An 18,996-nucleotide genomic window follows, 5' to 3' on the forward strand; every position below is an offset into this window, starting at 1 on the left:
GGTCAGTGTATAGGTCAGTGTGAGTGTGTCAGTGTGTATAGGTCAGTGTGTGTATAGGTCAGGGTGTGTGGGTCAGTGAGTGTGTCAGTGTGTGTATAGGTCAGGGTGTGTGGGTCAGTGAGTGTGTCAGTGTGTGTATAGGTCAGTGTGAGTGTGTCAGTGTGTATAGGTCAGGGTGTGTGGGTCAGTGTGTATAGGTCAGGGTGTGTGGGTCAGTGTGTGTATAGGTCAGGGTGTGTGGGTCAGTGAGTGTGTGTGTGTGTATAGGTCAGTGTGTGTCAGTGTGTGTGTGTGTCAGTGTGTGTATAGGTCAGTGTGTGTGTCAGTGTGTGTATAGGTCAGTGTGTGTGTGTCAGTGTGTGTGTGTAGGTCAGTGTGTGTGTGTAGGTCAGTGTGTGTGTAGGTCAGTGTGTGTTTCAGTGTGTCAGTGTATGTGTGTGTGTGTGTTTCAGGTAAGTCAGTCAGTTGTGCTTACCCTATAGCGCTGCCGTCTTTGTCTTAGCAGCACAAATGTATACTTCTCCTCCCGGCTACACATCCAAGCTAAAAGTTTTCTTCTCTTTTCGGCTGTGTTTCTCATTGCCGCTCGCAACCTTCTCTCATACAGTGCGGTATGAATTTTGCCTATTACGAACCAAAAGGCTAGCAGAGAAAAGACGAGCTGCTGAATGACCTCCATTGTTGTTGTTGTTGTTTGGCTGACGCTGAGTGACGCTGCATCACGTTTCTCGTCGCACTAGTGTGACATCATGAGAGGCATTTTTTCTAAAACCTGTATGGCCCCGGCGGTCCGATTTGCAGTGGAAACGCTCACCAGAATAGACCGGACCATTCAAACCCGTTCCATTCTAAACGACCCGAACCGATCCGCTCAGTGGAAACGAGGCATTATAGGCCATACATGCTCCTCTGGAATTCTGGGAGGGAAGGGATGCAAATGGAGTCTTGACAAGCTCTGCCTTACATCTGGTGGCATTAGAGGCAGAGCTTGTTAAGAGCTCATTTGCATCCCTTTCCTCCCTTTACAGCCTATAAAATGTTTTGTAACTCTGTTGTGCATAATAATCTGGAACATTTTCATGTTGAGTTTTTTAATTTGTGAAAAAAAATACTGTCATCATTGGGAGGTTTGTTCAATAAAATTTGATTTATACTCTGTCATTTGCATCGAATATTTAGGAAAATCTGAGAAAAATAGCATAGGTATAATAATTTGGAACGTGGTGTACATAGTATTAAACTAATATATGCTCAGATTCACAAGCTAAAGTTTCTTGCACCCATTAAAGGAACAACAACAACTACTAACCAATTTGAGACGATTACACAAAAACTGTAGGTAAAAATATTTTCAAAAGACTGACACTCCTGCAGAGAAAGTGCTTAGTCACTAGCCTTTCAACAGACTTTGTATAACTCAATAGTCCAGGACTGTATGGAAGAAATTTTGTAATATCTTTACAGAGAATAATGCCTTTCTCTCCCTCTAGAAGCTGACTGTCACCCCTCCCATTTTCATAGACTTCTATGGGTAGCTGTAATTTGACCCTTCGATGAACCGACAGTCCGTCTTTGTCCATCAAGACAGATTTAGCAAATAATTCAGAGTGAAGAGCTTGATAAGCAGAGAAAGAGGCATTTTTCTCTGATAAGATTACAACATTTTTCTTATTTGTCTGCAATATTGAGTCATTCGGAGCTGGGGCTGCTATCAGCAGTGGATTTCCACTCCACCTAATTTATTAAATTCCTTAAAGAGCTGGTCACATAAGCAAACAGTTCAGTTCTGTGCAGACATGGTCCAAAATAATTCCTCTCTTTACCTCATCTTCCTCAATTGGATCTTCCTCATCGCCTGAATCCATTAAAAGTTTTCTCTTCTTTCGCAACCTCTGAGGACGTTCGTTCTCTGTGCTGGTTACAGGACCTGCAGGTTCAGTCGGAGGAGTAGGTGTAGCTGATTGCGCTTCTAAAGAGGAGCCCACTTTCTTTTCACTAAAACAAATGAGAGATCATATTATAGAACAAATGACCCATTTTAGGGATTTACCCTCACAATTCAAACCATCAGAACTTCAAAGTAAATTGATGTGCAGTTCTGATCCCTCTGCTGTTTCTGTATCTCACAGACTTCAACTTGTGAAACGGTCGTTTCAGGTAGTTTCCCAGAATAAGCTGCCGTGTGTGTACAAGAGGGATAACACTATTTCTGGCCCTTACATGACTTGTATCTGCCATCCGTTTGTACTTCTCAACCTTTTCAGACCTGTTGGGTGGAGAATAGCTTATCATCAGTCATAACTCAGGACATGGAAGAGGAATACCTGCTCCCTGTCTGTGGCACTCCCTCAGAAGAAGAAGCTATAATGGAAGACATTACACAGCAGGACTGAGCAATTTAAGTGTGAAACCAGCAATGAAATAAGAAATCTGGTCATTCTTTCTGTGTCTATGTGCAGCAGCCTTTCCCTTCACCCTCTCCTCCTTCCCTCCTCTATCCATAGACTTCTATGTAATCTGATCCTTCAGTGGGCAGACAGCCTTCACTGAAGACATAGCCAAGAAGTGAATTGACATTAAGAGAAGAGGAGGAGGAGCAGGAAAGAGCTGATAGAAGGAAGCATCTTTCTCTGATAATATATATTACAAAGTTTCTTTTGCTCACTTGTACCATTTATGAAAAAAATTCAACGACAGTTACTCTTTAAAGGGAACCTAGCACCATTAAAACCTGTCACCATTGTAAAAATAAATGTAATTTGCCAGCAGCTTGCTACAGTGCAGGAGGAGCTGAGCAGATTTATATATTTTTGAGGGCAAAGATTCAGTATAACCTGCAATTATCCTATTTACATTTCTGCTCATTCTGGGCTTTGAAGTCAAGGAGGTGGACCTATCAGTGATTGACACATTTCTATATGCACAGTCATACATACTTGAAGGCTAGGGATCAGTGAAGTGAGCTTCGGATCCTAGATTTGAAGTCACTTCGTTTTAATGCTGTAGTGAGAGTAGTCTCCGTACAGCATTAAAATGTATGGGCTCCAGAGAGGCAAATTCGTTAACACTAAAGTCTCGCAGGACTTCAGTGAATAATTTCGGGATTTGATTTTTGAACTTGAAAACTATTTTAAAACTTGGTTCGGAAGTCAGCTTCGGTTCCGAGGTACCAGTTGGTACCGATGTGGACTTCAGATGCCTGTTTTAAAATGGTTTTCAAGTTTAATAATAAAATGCCGAAGTTATTCACTGAAGTCTCAAGACTTTGGTGATAACTGTTCACCTTCCGGAGCCCATACATTTTAATGCTGTACAGAGACTGATCTCCGTACAGCATTAAAATGAAGTTTGTAGCCAAGTGTCTTCGGATCTAGGATCCATAGCTCACTTCACTCACCCTATTAAAGACTGTCAATCACTACTAGAAAATAATGAAAAATAGATGCTTTTCTAGAACTTTCTGACTTTGTCGCCCAGTGTAAGCTGAAAGGAATAGAATTTACACAAGTGAATAACTCACGTTACTTTTTGTATTCATTATATAATTTACAACTTTAGGGACAGATCTTCCAACTTTTTGGTTGCCATGGCAATTTACTGCTCCAGGCAGATGGTTATTACGCCCTTTTTGGCCTACAATAACTTATGTGACCCATCTGCTGGCACTACACACACACACACACACACACACACACATTCACAGTTCTTCCAAACACAGACACTGAAATAAGCACTGATCTGTACATGGGGATTGCAGAAACACAAAGCTCATGTATTACCCCGAGAAACCACTCATTGGACAATTTGCATGGTCATCATGTGCTCATGCATTAAATACCACACAGAATGTGCGTGCCCCCAAACATACCAGTAGTGGTAACAGGAGGAGTAACACCATATGCAGAGGCTGCAGGAAGATTTAAAGGGATTGTCCAGGATTACAGGATTAAAGAAACATGGCTGCTTTCTTCTAGAAACAGCAACACACCTCTCCCCGTGCTGTCTGCTACTGCAGCTCTGGGCCATTTGAAGTGAACGGAGCCGAGATGCAATGCCACAAACAATCTGTAGACAGATGTGGCGCAATTTTTTCTAACAAAAAAATTAATAAAAATGGCCATAATTTTATAATCCTGACAACTTCCTTTAACCCTTTCTTGACTCAACGATTTTCAGTTTTTTACTCCCTGTCCTCCTGGAGCCATAAGTTTATTTTTCTGTTCACATATCCATATTAGGACTTGTTTTTTTGCGGGATAAGTTGCACTTTCTAATGGCACCATTTAATATTGCATACCATGTAGTGGGAAGCAGGAAAGAAATTCTAAATGAGATGAAATTAGAAAAAAAACGCAATTCTGCCATACTTTTATGGGTTTCGTTTATACCACGCTCCCTATGTGGTAAAACTGACCTGTGTCCTTCATTCTCTGGATCAGTCCGATTACAGCGATACCATAGGTTTTTTTGTATTTTTTATTTTAAGAAAAACAGCAAACTGTTTTTTTTTACTTTTCATTGCCATATATTGACCCCCATTAATTTGTAATATTTACGTCTTTTTTTCCGGGACGATCCGTAGTTTTTATTGATACTATTTTGGAGTGTGTATGAGTTCTATCATTTTTTTTATTCAAATTTAAAAAAATCCTATCGGCATCGGCCATTTTGATTTTTTCCATTATGCCATTCACTGTACGGGATAAATATTTTTATATTTTAATAGTATGGGCATTTTGGGATACGACAATGCTAAAAAAAATTTTTATATGGAAGAGCGGTGATTTGAATATATTATATATATTTTTAATATATTTAAAAACTTTATTTTTTTTTATTTTTTTACTTTTTTTCACTTATTTTAACCCTTTCATGACCAAAGGTCATTGATGCCCCAGTGTCCAGGTCAAAATTTACAAATCTGACATGCGTCACTTTAAGTGTTTAATAGCTTTGGAACACTTTTACTTATCCACGCCATTCTGAGATTGTTTTCTCGTGACACATTCTACTTCATGACAGTCATAAATTTGAGTCAATATACAGTACAGACCAAAAGTTTGGACACACCTTCTCAGTCAAAGAGTTTTCTTTATTTTCATGACTATGAAGGCATCAAAACTATGAATTAACACATGTGGAATTATATACATAACAAACAAGTGTGAAACAACTGAAAATATGTCATATTCTAGGTTCTTCAAAGTAGCCACCTTTTGCTTTGATTACTGCTTTCCACACTCTTGGCATTCTCTTGATGAGCTTCAAGAGGTAGTCCCCTGAACTGGTCTTCCAACAGTCTTGAAGGAGTTCCCAGAGATGCTTAGCATTTGTTGGCCCTTTTGCCTTCACTCTGCGGTCCAGCTCACCCCAAACCATCTCGATTGGGTTCAGGTCCGGTGACTGTGGAGGCCAGGTCATCTGGCGCAGCACCCCATCATTCTCCTTCTTGGTCAAATAGCCCTTACTTTCAAAGTTTTCCCAATTTTTCGGCTGACTGACTGACCTTCATTTCTTAAAGTAATGATGGCCACTAGTTTTTCTTTACTTAGCTGCTTTTTTCTTGCCATAATACAAATTCTAACAGTCTATTCAGTAGGACTATCAGCTGTGTATCCACCTGACTTCTCCTCAACGCAACTGATGGTCCCAACCCCATTTATAATTCAAGAAATCCCACTTATTAAACCTGACATCGCACACCTATGAAGTGAAAACCATTTCAGGGGACTACCTCTTGAAGCTCATCAAGAGAATGCCAAGAGTGTGCAAAGCAGTAATTAAAGCAAAAGGTGGCTACTTTGAAGAACCTAGAATATGACATATTTTCAGTTGTTTCACACTTGTTTGTTATGTATATAATTCCACATGTGTTAATTCATAGTTTTGATGCCTTCATAGTCATGAAAATAAAGAAAACTCTTTGAATGAGAAGATGTGTCCAAACTTTTGGTCTGTACTGTATATTACCTTTATTTATGAAAAAATCCCAAATTTACCAAAAATAAATAAAAATTAGCAATTTTCTAAATTTCAATTTCTCTGCTTCTAAAACAGAAAGTGATACCTCATAAAATATTTATTATTTAACATTCCCCATATGTCTACTTTATGTTGGCATCATTTTGGAAATGTTATTTTATTTTTTTAGGACGTTACAAGGCTTAGAAGTTTAGAAGCAATTATTAAAATTTTTAAGAAAATTTCCAAAACCCACTTTTTAAGGACTAGTTCAGGTCTGAAGTCACTTTGTGGGGCCTATATAGTAGATACCCCCATAAATGACCCCATTGTAGAAACTAGACCCCTCAAGTTACTTAAAACCAATTTTACAAACGTTATTAACCCTTTAGGTGTTCCACAAGAATTAAAGGAAAATGGAGAGGAAATTTCTAAATTTCACTTTTTTAGCAGATTTTCAATTTTATTACATTTTTTTCTTTAACACATTAAGGGTTAACAGCCAAACAAAACTCAATATTTATTACTCTGATTCTGCGGTTTACGGAAACACCCAACATGTGGTCGTAAACTGATGTAAGGGCGCACGGCAGGGCGCAGAAGGAAAGGAGCGCCGCATGGTTTTTGGAGGGCAGATTTTGCTGGATTGGTTTTCTGAACGCCATATGTTTTTTATTTTTCTACTGATCATCTTGTGCAGGGGCTCATTTTTTGCAGAAAGAGTTGAGGTTTTTATTGGTAACATTTTTGGGTACATAAGATTTTTTGATCATTCATTATTACACTTTATGGGACAAGGTGGCCAAAAAATTGGCTGTTTTGGAACAGTTTTTTTTTTTTTTTTACAGCGTTCATCTGAGGGGTTAGGTCATGTGACAGTTTTATAGAGCAGATCGTTACGGACGTGGCAATACCCAATATGTATACTTTTTCTTATTTGTTTAAGTTTTACACAATAATAGCATTTCTGAAACCAAAAAAATTATGTTTTAGTGTCTCCATAGTCTAAGAGCCATAGCTTTTTTATTTTTTGGGCGATTGTCTTAAATATGGGCTTTTTTTGCGGGATGAGGTAACGGTTTGATTGGTACTATTTTGGGGTATATACGCCTTTTTTGATCGCTTGGTGTTGCACTTTTTGTGATGTAAGGTGACAAAAATGGCTTATTTTTTTACACCGTTTTTATTTTTTATGGTGTTTATTGGACGGGGTTGATGATGTGATATATTCATAGAGATGGTCGCTACGGACGCGGTGACACCTAATATGTCTGGTTTTTGTTAGTTTTTTATAGGAAAAGGAAATTTATTTTTTACATTTTTATTTATTTATTTTTACTTTTATTATTTTCAATTTTTTTTTTATCAGTTCCCTCTTGGATCTTGAAGATCCAGTGGGGCTGATGGTTGTACTATACTTTGCAATGCTTTTGCATTGCAAAGTATAATACAATCAGATGCCTGTAGGTGGCAGCACCGGAGGCCTATGCCATGGCAACCAGACGCCTTTGCAAAGTGTCCGGTTGCCATGGCAACAATCGGGCGCTGCGATCGCAGCAGCCCTGATGGTTGAGAGAGGGAGACCCTCCCTCTATTAACCCCATGGATGCCGCTACTGCGGCATCTATGCGGTTACAGCAGTGTCAGCATAGAGCTGACACACGCTGCTGATGGCGGCGGCTCAGGAATGGAGCCGCCGCTATCACACACAGAAGGGGGACCGCATCGGTGGCAGCATTTTACTTATTACAGATCGGGGCAGGAGGGGGCGGACCGCATCGGGGGCAGGGTAAGAAGAAGAAGGACAAGAAGGGGGCACAGATCGGGGCAGGAGGGGGCGGACCGCATCGGGGGCAGGGTAAGAATAAGGACAAGAAGGGGGCACAGATCGGGGCAGGAGGGGGCGGACCGCATCGGGGGCAGGGTAAGAAGAAGAAGGACAAGAAGGGGGCACAGATCGGGGCAGGAGGGGGCGGACCGCATCGGGGGCAGGGTAAGAATAAGGACAAGAAGGGGGCACAGATCGGGGCAGGAGGGGGCGGACCGCATCGGGGGCAGGGTAAGAAGGACAAGAACAAGAAGGGGGCACAGATCGGGGGCTTCAGGACACATTACCGATTTCAGGCTGTGATCTGCAGAGCGCAGATCAGAGCCTGAAACCGGCATTTTAACACTGCCGCGATCCGATTGGTTAGTCTGCACAGACTAACCAATCGGATCGATTGCCGGCAAGGGGCCAGTCTGATTGGCCCCTTGCTGGCATTACTAGACTGTATGCTGTCCGTGACAGCAGCAGGGCAGGGGCAGAAGCTTTAATCCAAGCGTTTTGCAGCGCTTGGATTAAAGAGCTGGCTTGACGTCTATACCAGTGATAGCTGCACGGGGTATGTGCAGCTATCACGTATATATACAGATTGCGGTCGTGAAGAGGTTAAGTCCCCCTAGGAGACTAACATGAAGTAGTCTGATCGCTACTCAACTGCAATGATTTAACATTGCAGCCTATAGGAGATTCACTGTGTTTCTATGCCATAGGAACATCGCTCTGGAAGGCCTCAGAGCCTTCAGAAGGCCAGAGGCTGCCATAGCAACCTAATGGCTCCCTTGATCTCAGCACGGGGGAGCTATCCTAGCTATATGCCACAAATGTCTAAGATGAGACAACCCCTTTAACCCCTTAAGGACATAGGGCGTACAGGTACGCCCTTGTGCCCTGGTACTTAAGGACACAGGGCGTACATGTACGCCCTGTGTATTTTCGATCACTGCCGTGCGGCTGGCAGTGATCGGAACCCGGTGCCTGCTCAAATTATTGAGCAGGCACCTAGGCTAAATGCGCGGGGGGGTCCCGTGACCCCCCCCCCATGTCAGCGATCGCGGCAAACCGCAGGTCAATTCAGACCTGCGGTTTGCTGCGATTTCTGCAGTTTCTGATCCCTTTAGTATTGCTCAAATTTATCTGTATCCCCCCCCCCTGCACCCCGAGTGATTTTAGCCCGGTGGGAGGTGCAGGGGGAGGGTTGCGGGCGGAGCGGACAGTGCGGGAGGTGCGGCAGGCGGGATCGCGATCCCCCGCCCGCCTCCCCTAGAAAATTTGTTGGTGTACAGTGGGTATACCAGGGTGCCAGCACATTGCTGACACCCTGGTATAAACGGCTGACATCTGCGATGCGATGTCAGCCGTTTAACCCTTTCCATACCGCGGTCCGTACGGACCGATGTATGGAAAAGGTTAACAGCTCAGGGAGCTCCCTCCCTCTCCCATCGGGGGGCTGCAGTGCCTTTGCAGCCCCCCGATGGGAGAGGGAGAGATCCCCCAGACAGCCCCGTCCTTACCCTTCCCCGTCTGCGCAGTTCTGACCACAACTGAGCAGACGGGGAAGGTTCCCATGGCAACAGGACACCTTCTCAGGCATCCTGCTGTCCATGGTGCTGAACAGATCTGTGCTAAAAGGCATAGATCTGTTCAGACAAAGTGTAAAATACAGTACAGTACAATATATATTGTACTGTATTATACAGACATCAGACCCACTGGATCTTCAAGAACCAAGTGGGTCTGGGTCAAAAAAAAGTGAAAATAAAGTAAAAATAATTTATCGCTGATTAAAAAATAAAAATTCCCTACACATTTGGTATCGCCGCGTCCGTAACGACCTGATCTATAAAACGGTCATGTTACTTTCCCCGCACGGTGAACGCCATAAAAATAAAAAAATAAAAACTATTAGGAAATTGAAATTTTGCCCACCTTACTTCCCAAAAAAGGTAATAAAAGTGATCAAAAAAGTCGTATGTACGCCAAAATTGTAACAATCAAACCGTCATCTCATCCCGCAAAAATCATACCCTACCCAAGATAATTGCCCCAAAACTGAAAAAACTATGGCTCTTAGACTATGGAAACACTAAAACATGATTTTTTTTGTTTCAAAAATGAAATCATTGTGTAAAACTTACATAAATAAAATAAAAAGTATACATATTAGGTATCGCCGCGTCCGTATCGACCGGCTCTATAGAAATATCACATGACCTAACCCCTCAGGTGACCACCGTAAAAAAAATTAAAAACGGTGTAAAAAAAAGCAATTTTTTTGTCATTTTACATCACAAAAAGTGTAATAGCAAGCAATCAAAAAGTCATATGCACCCCAAAATAGTGCCAATCAAACCGTCATCTCATCCCACAAAAAATGAGACCCTACTTAAGATAATCGCCCAAAAACTAAAAAAACTATGGCTCTTAGACTATGGAGACACTAAAACTTTTTTTTGTTTTAAAAATTAATTCATTGTGTAAAACTTACATAAATAAAAAAAAAAAAATTGTATACATATTAGGTATCGCCGCGTCCGTGACAACCTGCTCTATAAAATTACCACATGATCTAACCTGTCAGATGAATGTTGTAAATAACAAAAAAAAAAAAGTGCCAAAAAAGCTATTTCTTGTTACCTTGCCGCACAAAAAGTGTAATATAGAGCAACCAAAAATCATATGTACCCTAAACTAGTACCAACAAAACTGCCACCCTATCCCGTAGTTTCTAAAATGGGGTCACTTTTTTGGAGTTTCTACTCTGGGGGTGCATCAGGGGGGCTTCAAATGGGACATGGTGTCAAAAAAACCGGTCCAGCAAAATCTGCCTTCCAAAAACCGTATGGCATTCCTTTCCTTCTGCGCCCTGCCGTGTGCCCGTACAGCAGCTTACGACCACATATGGGGTGTTTCTGTAAACTACAGAATCAGGGCCATAAATAATGAGTTTGGTTTGCTTTGTAACTGAAAAAAAAATATTAAAATGGAAAATCTGCCAAAAAAGTGAAATTTTGAAATTGTATCTCTATTTTCCATTAAATCTTGTGCAACACCTAAAGGGTTAACAAACTTTGTAAAATCAGTTTTGAATACCTTGAGGGGTTTAGTTTCTTAGATGGGGTCACTTTTATGGAGTTTCTACTCTAGGGGTGCATCAGGGGGGCTTCAAATGGGACATGGTGTCAAAAAAACCTGCCTTCCAAAAACCATATGGCGCACCTTTCACTCTACGCCCCGCTGTGTGGCCGTACAGTAGTTTACGACCACATATGGGGTGTTTCTGTAAACGGCAGAGTCAGGGCAATAAAGATACAGTCTTGTTTGGCTGTTAACCCTTGCTTCGTTAGTGGAAAAAATGGGTTAAAATGGAAAATTAGGCAAAAAAAATGAAATTCTCAAATTTCATCGCCATTTGCCAATAACTCTTGTGCAACACCTAAAGGGTTAACAAAGTTGGTAAAATCTGTTTTGAATACCTCGAGGGGTGTAGTTCATAGAATGGGGTCATTTATGGGTGGTTTCTATTATGCAAGCCTCGCAAAGTGACTTCAGAGCTGTAGTGGTCCCTAAAAATTGGGTTTTTGTAAATTTCTGAAAAATTTCAAGATTTGCTTCTAAACTTCTAAGCCTTGTAACATCCCCAAAAAATAAAATATCATTCCCAAAATAATTCAAACATGAAGTAGACATATGGGGAATGTAAAGTCATCACAATTTTTAGGGGTATTACTATGTATTACAGAAGTAGAGAAACAAACTTAGAAATTTGCTAATTTTTTAAATTTTTTGTTAAATTAGGTATTTTCTGGGGCAAAAAAAAATATTTGTTTTACTTCATTTTACCAGTGTCATGAAGTACAATATGTGACGAAAAAACAATCTCAGAACGGCCTGGATAAGTCAAAGCGTTTTCAAGTTATCAGCACTTAAAGTGACACTGGTCAGATTTGCAAAAAATGGCCTGGTCCTAAGGTGTAATAAGGCTGTGTCCTTAAGGGGTTAAATACAGTTTACATGTAAACCAGCACATTTATCAGAATAGTCCATGCAAGGAGAGGAGAAACAGACTGAGAAGCTATGCCTCAGAAGTTACTGTTAAGCACCATGTATGACTGCTTCCTCCTATTGCTGACTGGCTGAAGTGGTTACTCCATTTGACTGCTGAATGTATTCGGAGACGTGTGTCCTTGGCAACACAGCTTGCTTTTTATATATTAGGATTATTTTAACAGGTCACTAGTGTATTGAGAACAACGGCAGAGATGTTTTATTTTTAAAAAAAATCCAAGAATTCTGGACATTTTTTTTGCCAGTCTGATAAGGGGGCGTGATGCAACAATGGGCACCAAGTGATAAAAGCGTGCCAACCCAAATTTATCAACAAGCGTCAGCCACTGTGATAAATCTGGTGCATCTTTAGACTGTCTAGCCTAAATTTACACTGTCTTAATATAAGACAGAATTAGTAAAAGTAGCCCAGTGTACACATATTTACATATTTGGAATATCAATGCATAGGAGAATTAGTGAATACATTTTTGGGTAGCTACCGATTTAACGAACTGTGTTAGAACAGGTGAAAACCATATTACTTACCGGTAATTTCCTTTTCATGAATCCTCCATGACTGCAGGGATTCCCCCGCCCCCCCCAAAAAATATATAAATAAACAAATATATATATATATATATATATATATTTGTTTATTTATATATTTTTTGGGGGGGGCGGGGGAATCCCTGCAGTCATGGAGGATTCATGAAAAGGAAATTACCGGTAAGTAATATGGTTTTTCCCTTTCATCCTCCATGACGGCATACCATGATATATCTCAGATCAATACTATCCTAGGGAGGGACAACGGCTTCTAAAACTTTCCTACCGAAGGAAAGCTCCTGCTTTGACAGAGTATCTACCCTATAATGCTTTATAAAAGGTATGAGGGTTGGACCATGTTGCTGCCCTACAAATTTGTTCTATTGAAACATAGTGGGGCTATCAGTATTACATGAGCCCTTTCTTGTCGGATCTTTCTCAATACCCTGGGAATTAACGCGAGGAGGAAACGCATACGCTAGGCGGAATTCCCACTTTTGTGCCAGCGCATCCACCCCTATGTTTCCGTCGAAGGGATTTAGAGAGAAGAACTTTGAGTTTTGTATTTTTGTGCTGTAGCAAAAAGGTCTACTTGCGGAGTCCCCCACATTGAGGTTATTTGTGAAAAGACCCGCTTCTCCAGGCTCCATTCTGTTGTTTTTCGAGGTACTAGACTTAAGAAGTCTGCTTACACGTTCAAAGATCCTTTTAGATGTACTGCTGATAGGGAATTTACAAGACTTTCTGCCCACGAAAAAAAAATTCCGCCAATTGGCCCAGAATTTCGCTCCTTGTTCCTCCCTGATGATTTAGGTAGGCTACTACCGTTGTATTGTCAGATCTTATTTGTATATCTTTCCCTATTATATCCTGAGACAGAGCTTTTAATGCCTCCCAAACAGTCCAGAGTTCTCTCTGATTTGATGACTGACTCATCTGATCCGTGGACCATCGTCCTTGGCAGGTATGGAGGGAGCAATAAGCTCCCCACAGACTTGCGTCGGTGGCGATTGTTTGAATCTGATCAGGGAACCAATCTACTCCTTTTAGGTGGTCCGGGTTTAACCACCACTGGAGTGAGTTTTTTTTACCCAAGGAGGAATTAGGATTATCTGATCTAAGGCCTCTTGCTTTTTGTTCCAACATCCTAGTAACCACTGTTGCAGGGTACGAGTGTGGAATTGGGCCCATTTTACTGCAGGAATGCACGATGTTAGGGAGCCCAACAGTTTCATGCTTTCCCTGACTGAATAACTTGCCATTTCTGTGAATCTTGATACTCTTTTTATCGTTTCTGATACTTTTTCGGCCGGAAGAAACGTTTTTTGAAGTATGGAATCCAGACATACGCCTAAAAAGATTAGTCTCTGTGAAGGGGAGAGTTTTGACTTTTCCCAGTTTACAATCCACCCTAATTGGGACAGAATCTGACTTGTTTTTGATATATTTGTCTCTAGATTTTCCTCTGAGTTCCCTACCACAAGAAGGTCGTCTAAGTAGGGTATTATTAAGATATTTCGTCTTCTTAAATGTGCCATGACTTCTATCATCACCTTCGTGAACACTCTCGGCGCCAAGGTGATCTCAAAGGGAAGAACCTGGAATTGGAAATGATACAACCTTTTCCCCAGAAATACCGCAAACCGCAGATATCTGAGCTTCTTTGCATATTGGTACATGGTAATATGCATCTCTTAAATCTATAGAGGCTAAGAAATCGCCTTTTTTAAATAAGTTTATGGTTGACCTTAGGGATTCCATCTTGAACCTTTCGTATTTAATAAATTTGTTCAATTTCTTTAGATTTAGGATCAACCGGAACTTCCCACTGGGCTTTTTTTTTAACCAAAAACACTGTTGAGTAGTATCCTTTTTCTAGTTGAGAATAGGGTACTGGAATAATGGCTCTTTGAGATAAAAGATTCCAGACACCTTCTTCGAGAGATTCCTGAAGGAGAGATGTCTTTTGAATGGGTGTTACCCTGAAACAATGTTCCGGGGAAGGAAGACGGAAGGTAATATCGATGCTATGATGTTTAGCACCCATGCATTTTGGGTGATATTTTCCCAGTCTTTTAGGAAAAATTGTAGCCTTCCCCCCACTTGAAACTTGGCGTCATTGTTTTGAAGCTTCCGCGTTTTTGGGGGTGAACATGAAACCTCTGTTCCTTCCCATATTTTGATTTTTCCCTTTTGACCACTGTCCTCCTCTGTCTGTTCTTTTGGAATGAAATGGACCGCTTTTCTTAGCCTTAGAAAATGGAAATTCTCTTTTATTTGTTTCTTTTGGAAAGGATTTTTTAGAATCCGCTGCTTTTTCTAATATAGTTTCTAAATCCTGCCCGAACATCAAGCTGCCATGAAAGGGCAAATTACACAATTTTATTTTTGAAGCAACATCCCCGTCCATCCCCCTCCTTGCTACTACCGATAGACTAGAGGTTCTGGCGGCTATTCTAACCGACTCCGCTGTCGCATCAGATAAGAAGTCTACCGCTTTTAATAAAAGAGGGAAATAATCTTGTAGGGTATCATAAGGTCTACCTTCCTTAAAGGGAGTCTGTCACCTCCATATGGCAATATACAGTGCTTACATGGCTCTGTAGCACACCTATATAGGATTGTAACGGTACCTTTGTTCTTTTCTTTAGACTTGCACCAGCAGGAAAAACAAAGTTTAATTCATATGCAAATGAGGGCTCGCAAGTGCCCAGGGGCGGCGTTCAGTGTGTAGGTGCCCAGGCTGCTCTGCCTTCTTTTCACTTTACTCCTCCCCAGTCTCTGCCTTTGCCCTATCAATGAGGCAAGAGACTTGGAGGGCGGACAAAGGCAGAGACTGGGGAGGAGTAAAGTGAAAAGAAGGCAGAGCAGCCTGGGCACCTACACACTGAACGCCACCCCTGGGCACTTGCGAGCCCTCATTTGCATATGAATTAAACTTTGTTTTTCCTGCTGGTGCAAGTCTAAAGAAAAGAACAAAGGTACCATTACAATCCTGTATAGGTTTGCTACAGAGCCATGTAAGCACTGTATATGACCATATGGAGGTGACAGACTCCCTTTAAGCAGGACTTCTAACTGCTGTAACCATTTTTTCAAAGATCGAGATACTGAAGTTGCAGCTAAATTGGGCTTAAATATGGCCGTAGCAGCTTCCCAGGCTTTTTTTTTTTAGAGTGGAATCTACTTTTTTGTCCATAGGATCTTTTAATGATCCCATATATTCAAGGGAAGAGAATTTTGAAAGGGAAACATCGACTTTGGGGCAAGAGGTTAACAGAGTCTCATCCTCATCATTAAAGGGAAATCTACGCCTCATGGTTCTGGAAATAAATAATTTCCTATCTGGAGATTTCCATTCTTTTTTAAGAATTTCTAACATTTTTATGCACTGGAAAGACCCGTTTTTTTTCTGTGCTCGAGACCCCCATACATTTCATCCTGAACAGACCTATGAATTTTTTCATCAGAAAGATCCATAGTCGTCCTATTTGCTTTTATCAATTCATTTGTATCTTCTGAAGAAAATAGAAAGCTTCTAAATTCTGTGTCTGAGTATGAAGAATCAACAGAATCATCACTATCTGAATCCTGATGTGGGTTCGAAGAAAAGGACTTCCTAATTTTTACCCCGCGACTTAGTTTTATGCATCGTCGGGTCAGGGTTAGATGTGGACTGTTCAGACAAAACTGACCGCATCTCCTCTCTAATCACATCCCTTAGTCCCATCCATTAGAGATGAACTAAGTCTTTGGCCATGTTAGCCGTGCAAGATTTACAGAGTTTCTTGGACCCTCTATCTGACAGTTTTGTCAAACAACGAGATGATAGAGATAGAGATATTAGTAAGGGTAATAAAATTCCATAGTCTTCCCCCACTGGATGTGACTTACTGCAGCTGCACCCCCAGAAGGCTCCATCTGTCCAGCCACAATATCAGACATATTGCTTGCTCTGCATGCCCTCTTAAATCTCTCCTTACCTGCAGACCTCAGATCAGCGGACGACTTCCGTCTTGATCTGCCGCGCCAAATTAATCTCCACCCCCTTACGGCCGTCACGCAAACCGGAAGTCCCTGTGGAACGCATCGGACTTCCTGTGACGTCATCACTATGCACCGGAGGAAGTGCTGTGATGAGGAACATTTTTCAAGACCTAAACTAAGTACGCTAGCAAGGAGGTAAGGAACAGGTTCTACATACTTAGACCTCCAGCACCAAAACCAACTCCAATATAGGAGGTTGGTGCTGCCTGCCCCCTCATGTGCAATAAGGCATCCTCAAATTTTTCCCCCACCTCTGCCTGCCTACACAGAAGTGTACCCATAGCAAATGCCATGAGTGGTAACCCGTCTCCCACCTGGAGGGACAGGAAGACACTGAGGATATGCTGGAGGAGGGTCTATTTTATACTTCCTGTCCCTACCTGGTTGGAGGCGGGTCATCTCTCATGGTATGCCGTCATGGAGGATGAAAGGGAAAAATATACATTTAAATTGTCATTGTACTTTCACACAACTTTGCAAAAAACAATGGTACAGGTGAACATAAGAAACTTTGTAATATATCTTATCAGAGAAAAATGCCTTGTTCTAGAGTTACCAGCTACCCCCTTATCTGAAACTGACTTTCTCTCTGAAATTTATAAGAAATTCGTCTTGTGAGACCAAGACTCGATGCCTGGTCACTGAGGTATTAAACATCATCATCCAGCTGTTACCTTGAGCTCTAGCAACAGTACTACATAGCCCTGTCCATTATGTAGTGGAAGGAGGTGGTAACTGCAGTGCTGCTCCCATTCACCTCAATGGGAGCAGCGCTGTGACTACACAGCTCCATCCACTACCCAATGGACAGAGCTGTGTAGCGCCAGAGCTAAAAGCCAACAGCTGATTGCAGGGGGTGCAGGGTGTCACATCCCTGCCGATCCATATCAAAATCCTGAACAACTTTTTTAAAAGGGGTATTCCCATCTCAAACAATGGGGGAATATCGCTACGATATGTTCCCATTTTCTAATAGGTGCAGGTCCCACCTCTGGAACCCGCACCTACACCGAGAACGGAGCCCTGAAACTGGTGGGTGCAGCCTCCCTCCATTCTTTTTTATGGGTCTGCCAAAAACAGCCAAGCGCTGGCTTGGCCATTTCTGTCTGCCCCATAGAAATGAATAGGAGCAGTGGCTGCGCAAGCGCGGTGCGCTCCCATTCACTTCTATGGGGATAGCGCTTGGTGGTCCTCCAGCCACCACCTTCCCTGCTCCGTTCTCTATATGGCTCAATCGTGTGTCCACAAAACACGGATACCAGCAGCGCGTGTCCCACACTTTCCCATTCCACACATCTTGCTCTATGTTAAAAATGCCAACTCTTTTCCGCAAAATGGACAAGAATAGGACACGTTCTATCTTTTTTTCGCGGGACGGAGGAAAGGACATTTTTTACACCCCCATTGAAATAAATCCACATTTTTTTTGTGGACCAAAAATACGGTTGTGTGCATGGGCCCTTAGTGGTGAGATTTAAGAATTTTAAAATTTACTGCTACCATGTTTTTTTAGATTTTGGACAACCTGTTTAAAGGGGTTGTCCCAAAATATAAACTTATCACCTATCCGTAGAATAGTGGATAAGTACCTGATTGGTGGGGATCTGATGGTTGGGACCCCCAGCAAAGACAAATATGGGGGTCCCAAGTCCCTCCAAATGACTGGAGTGGCTGGTCAAGCATGTGTAGTGCTGCTTCATGCATTCTCTAAAGGCCTGCCGGAGTACAGTACTATATCTGGTAATACCTTAGAGAATGAATGGAGCGGCAGCTGTACCATTAATTTAGGGGAACTGGATCCCCATTCTCGCAATTAGTGGTGGTCCCAGCAGTCAGACCCCCATTCAGTTGGTTATCCCAATGCTGTGGACAGGGGATAACAAATGTAAATACCTGGAAGAATATGACACCTCATAAAGTGAGAAAACTGCATCTACAAACTTACTCGTCCTCTACCATTTCCTTTTTCACCGCGTTATCAGGTTTTTCTTCACTTTTTTTCATTTCTGAGGAAATTAAAGAGTCAGTGATTCATCATATATCGCCGACGAAGCTCCAATCACAAAAGATCATAACCAATCCATACCTTGTTCAGGGATAGTACAAGTGGATCTCTGAACAGATTTCCCTGTATCCTGGATATTGGCGGAAGAGTCCAAGGTCTTGTCAGAATCTGTAATGATCTCCAAAGTCCCAAACTCACTGAGGCGGAACTAGGAACATAAACCAACCATTTTACCAGACACATAAAAGGGGGGTTGTGCAGTGGGGGAGTCGGATCCCCACGGAACTGATATGGATGACCTATTCTGAGGATAGATCATCAATATCTTTGCACAACCCCTTTAAGTATGAGGGGAGGAATATCAGAAGGTTAAATGACCAGAGAAGGTTTATGAGGTTTCTGACCTGTAGTTGACTTCCAGGAAGAGTAGCAATGCCGTTGCTCCAATCCAGAGCATTCATCAGGTCAAAGTCTGAAGCAGATCCCAGAGACATCTCCCTTTACCACCTGAAGACAGACATAGCATGTTAGGATACATCCACATGTGGCAGATTTGTTGCCCCAT

The 18,996-nt window shown here is 41.8% G+C and overlaps 1 protein-coding gene across 3 annotated transcripts in view; it reads right to left on the reverse strand.

Moving 5' to 3' along the window:
* Window positions 1-18,996, reverse strand: part of L3MBTL3 (L3MBTL histone methyl-lysine binding protein 3) — a 94,018-nt gene that overhangs the window by 73,725 nt on the left and 1,297 nt on the right. For all 3 annotated transcript variants that reach the window (XM_040424355.1, XM_040424356.1, XM_040424357.1), the window contains exons 2-5: window positions 18,836-18,938; window positions 18,513-18,639; window positions 18,372-18,432; window positions 1,824-1,995 (exon numbers count right to left, since the gene is read on the reverse strand). In XM_040424355.1, coding sequence (XP_040280289.1) covers window positions 1,824-1,995; window positions 18,372-18,432; window positions 18,513-18,639; window positions 18,836-18,925 — 450 coding nt within the window. In that variant the 5' untranslated portion in view covers window positions 18,926-18,938. The remainder of the gene's footprint in view (window positions 1-1,823; window positions 1,996-18,371; window positions 18,433-18,512; window positions 18,640-18,835; window positions 18,939-18,996) is intronic.

The sequence above is a fragment of the Bufo bufo genome, chromosome 3 (assembly GCF_905171765.1).
Source record: "Bufo bufo chromosome 3, aBufBuf1.1, whole genome shotgun sequence".
In the NCBI taxonomy this organism is placed as follows: domain Eukaryota; kingdom Metazoa; phylum Chordata; class Amphibia; order Anura; family Bufonidae; genus Bufo; species Bufo bufo.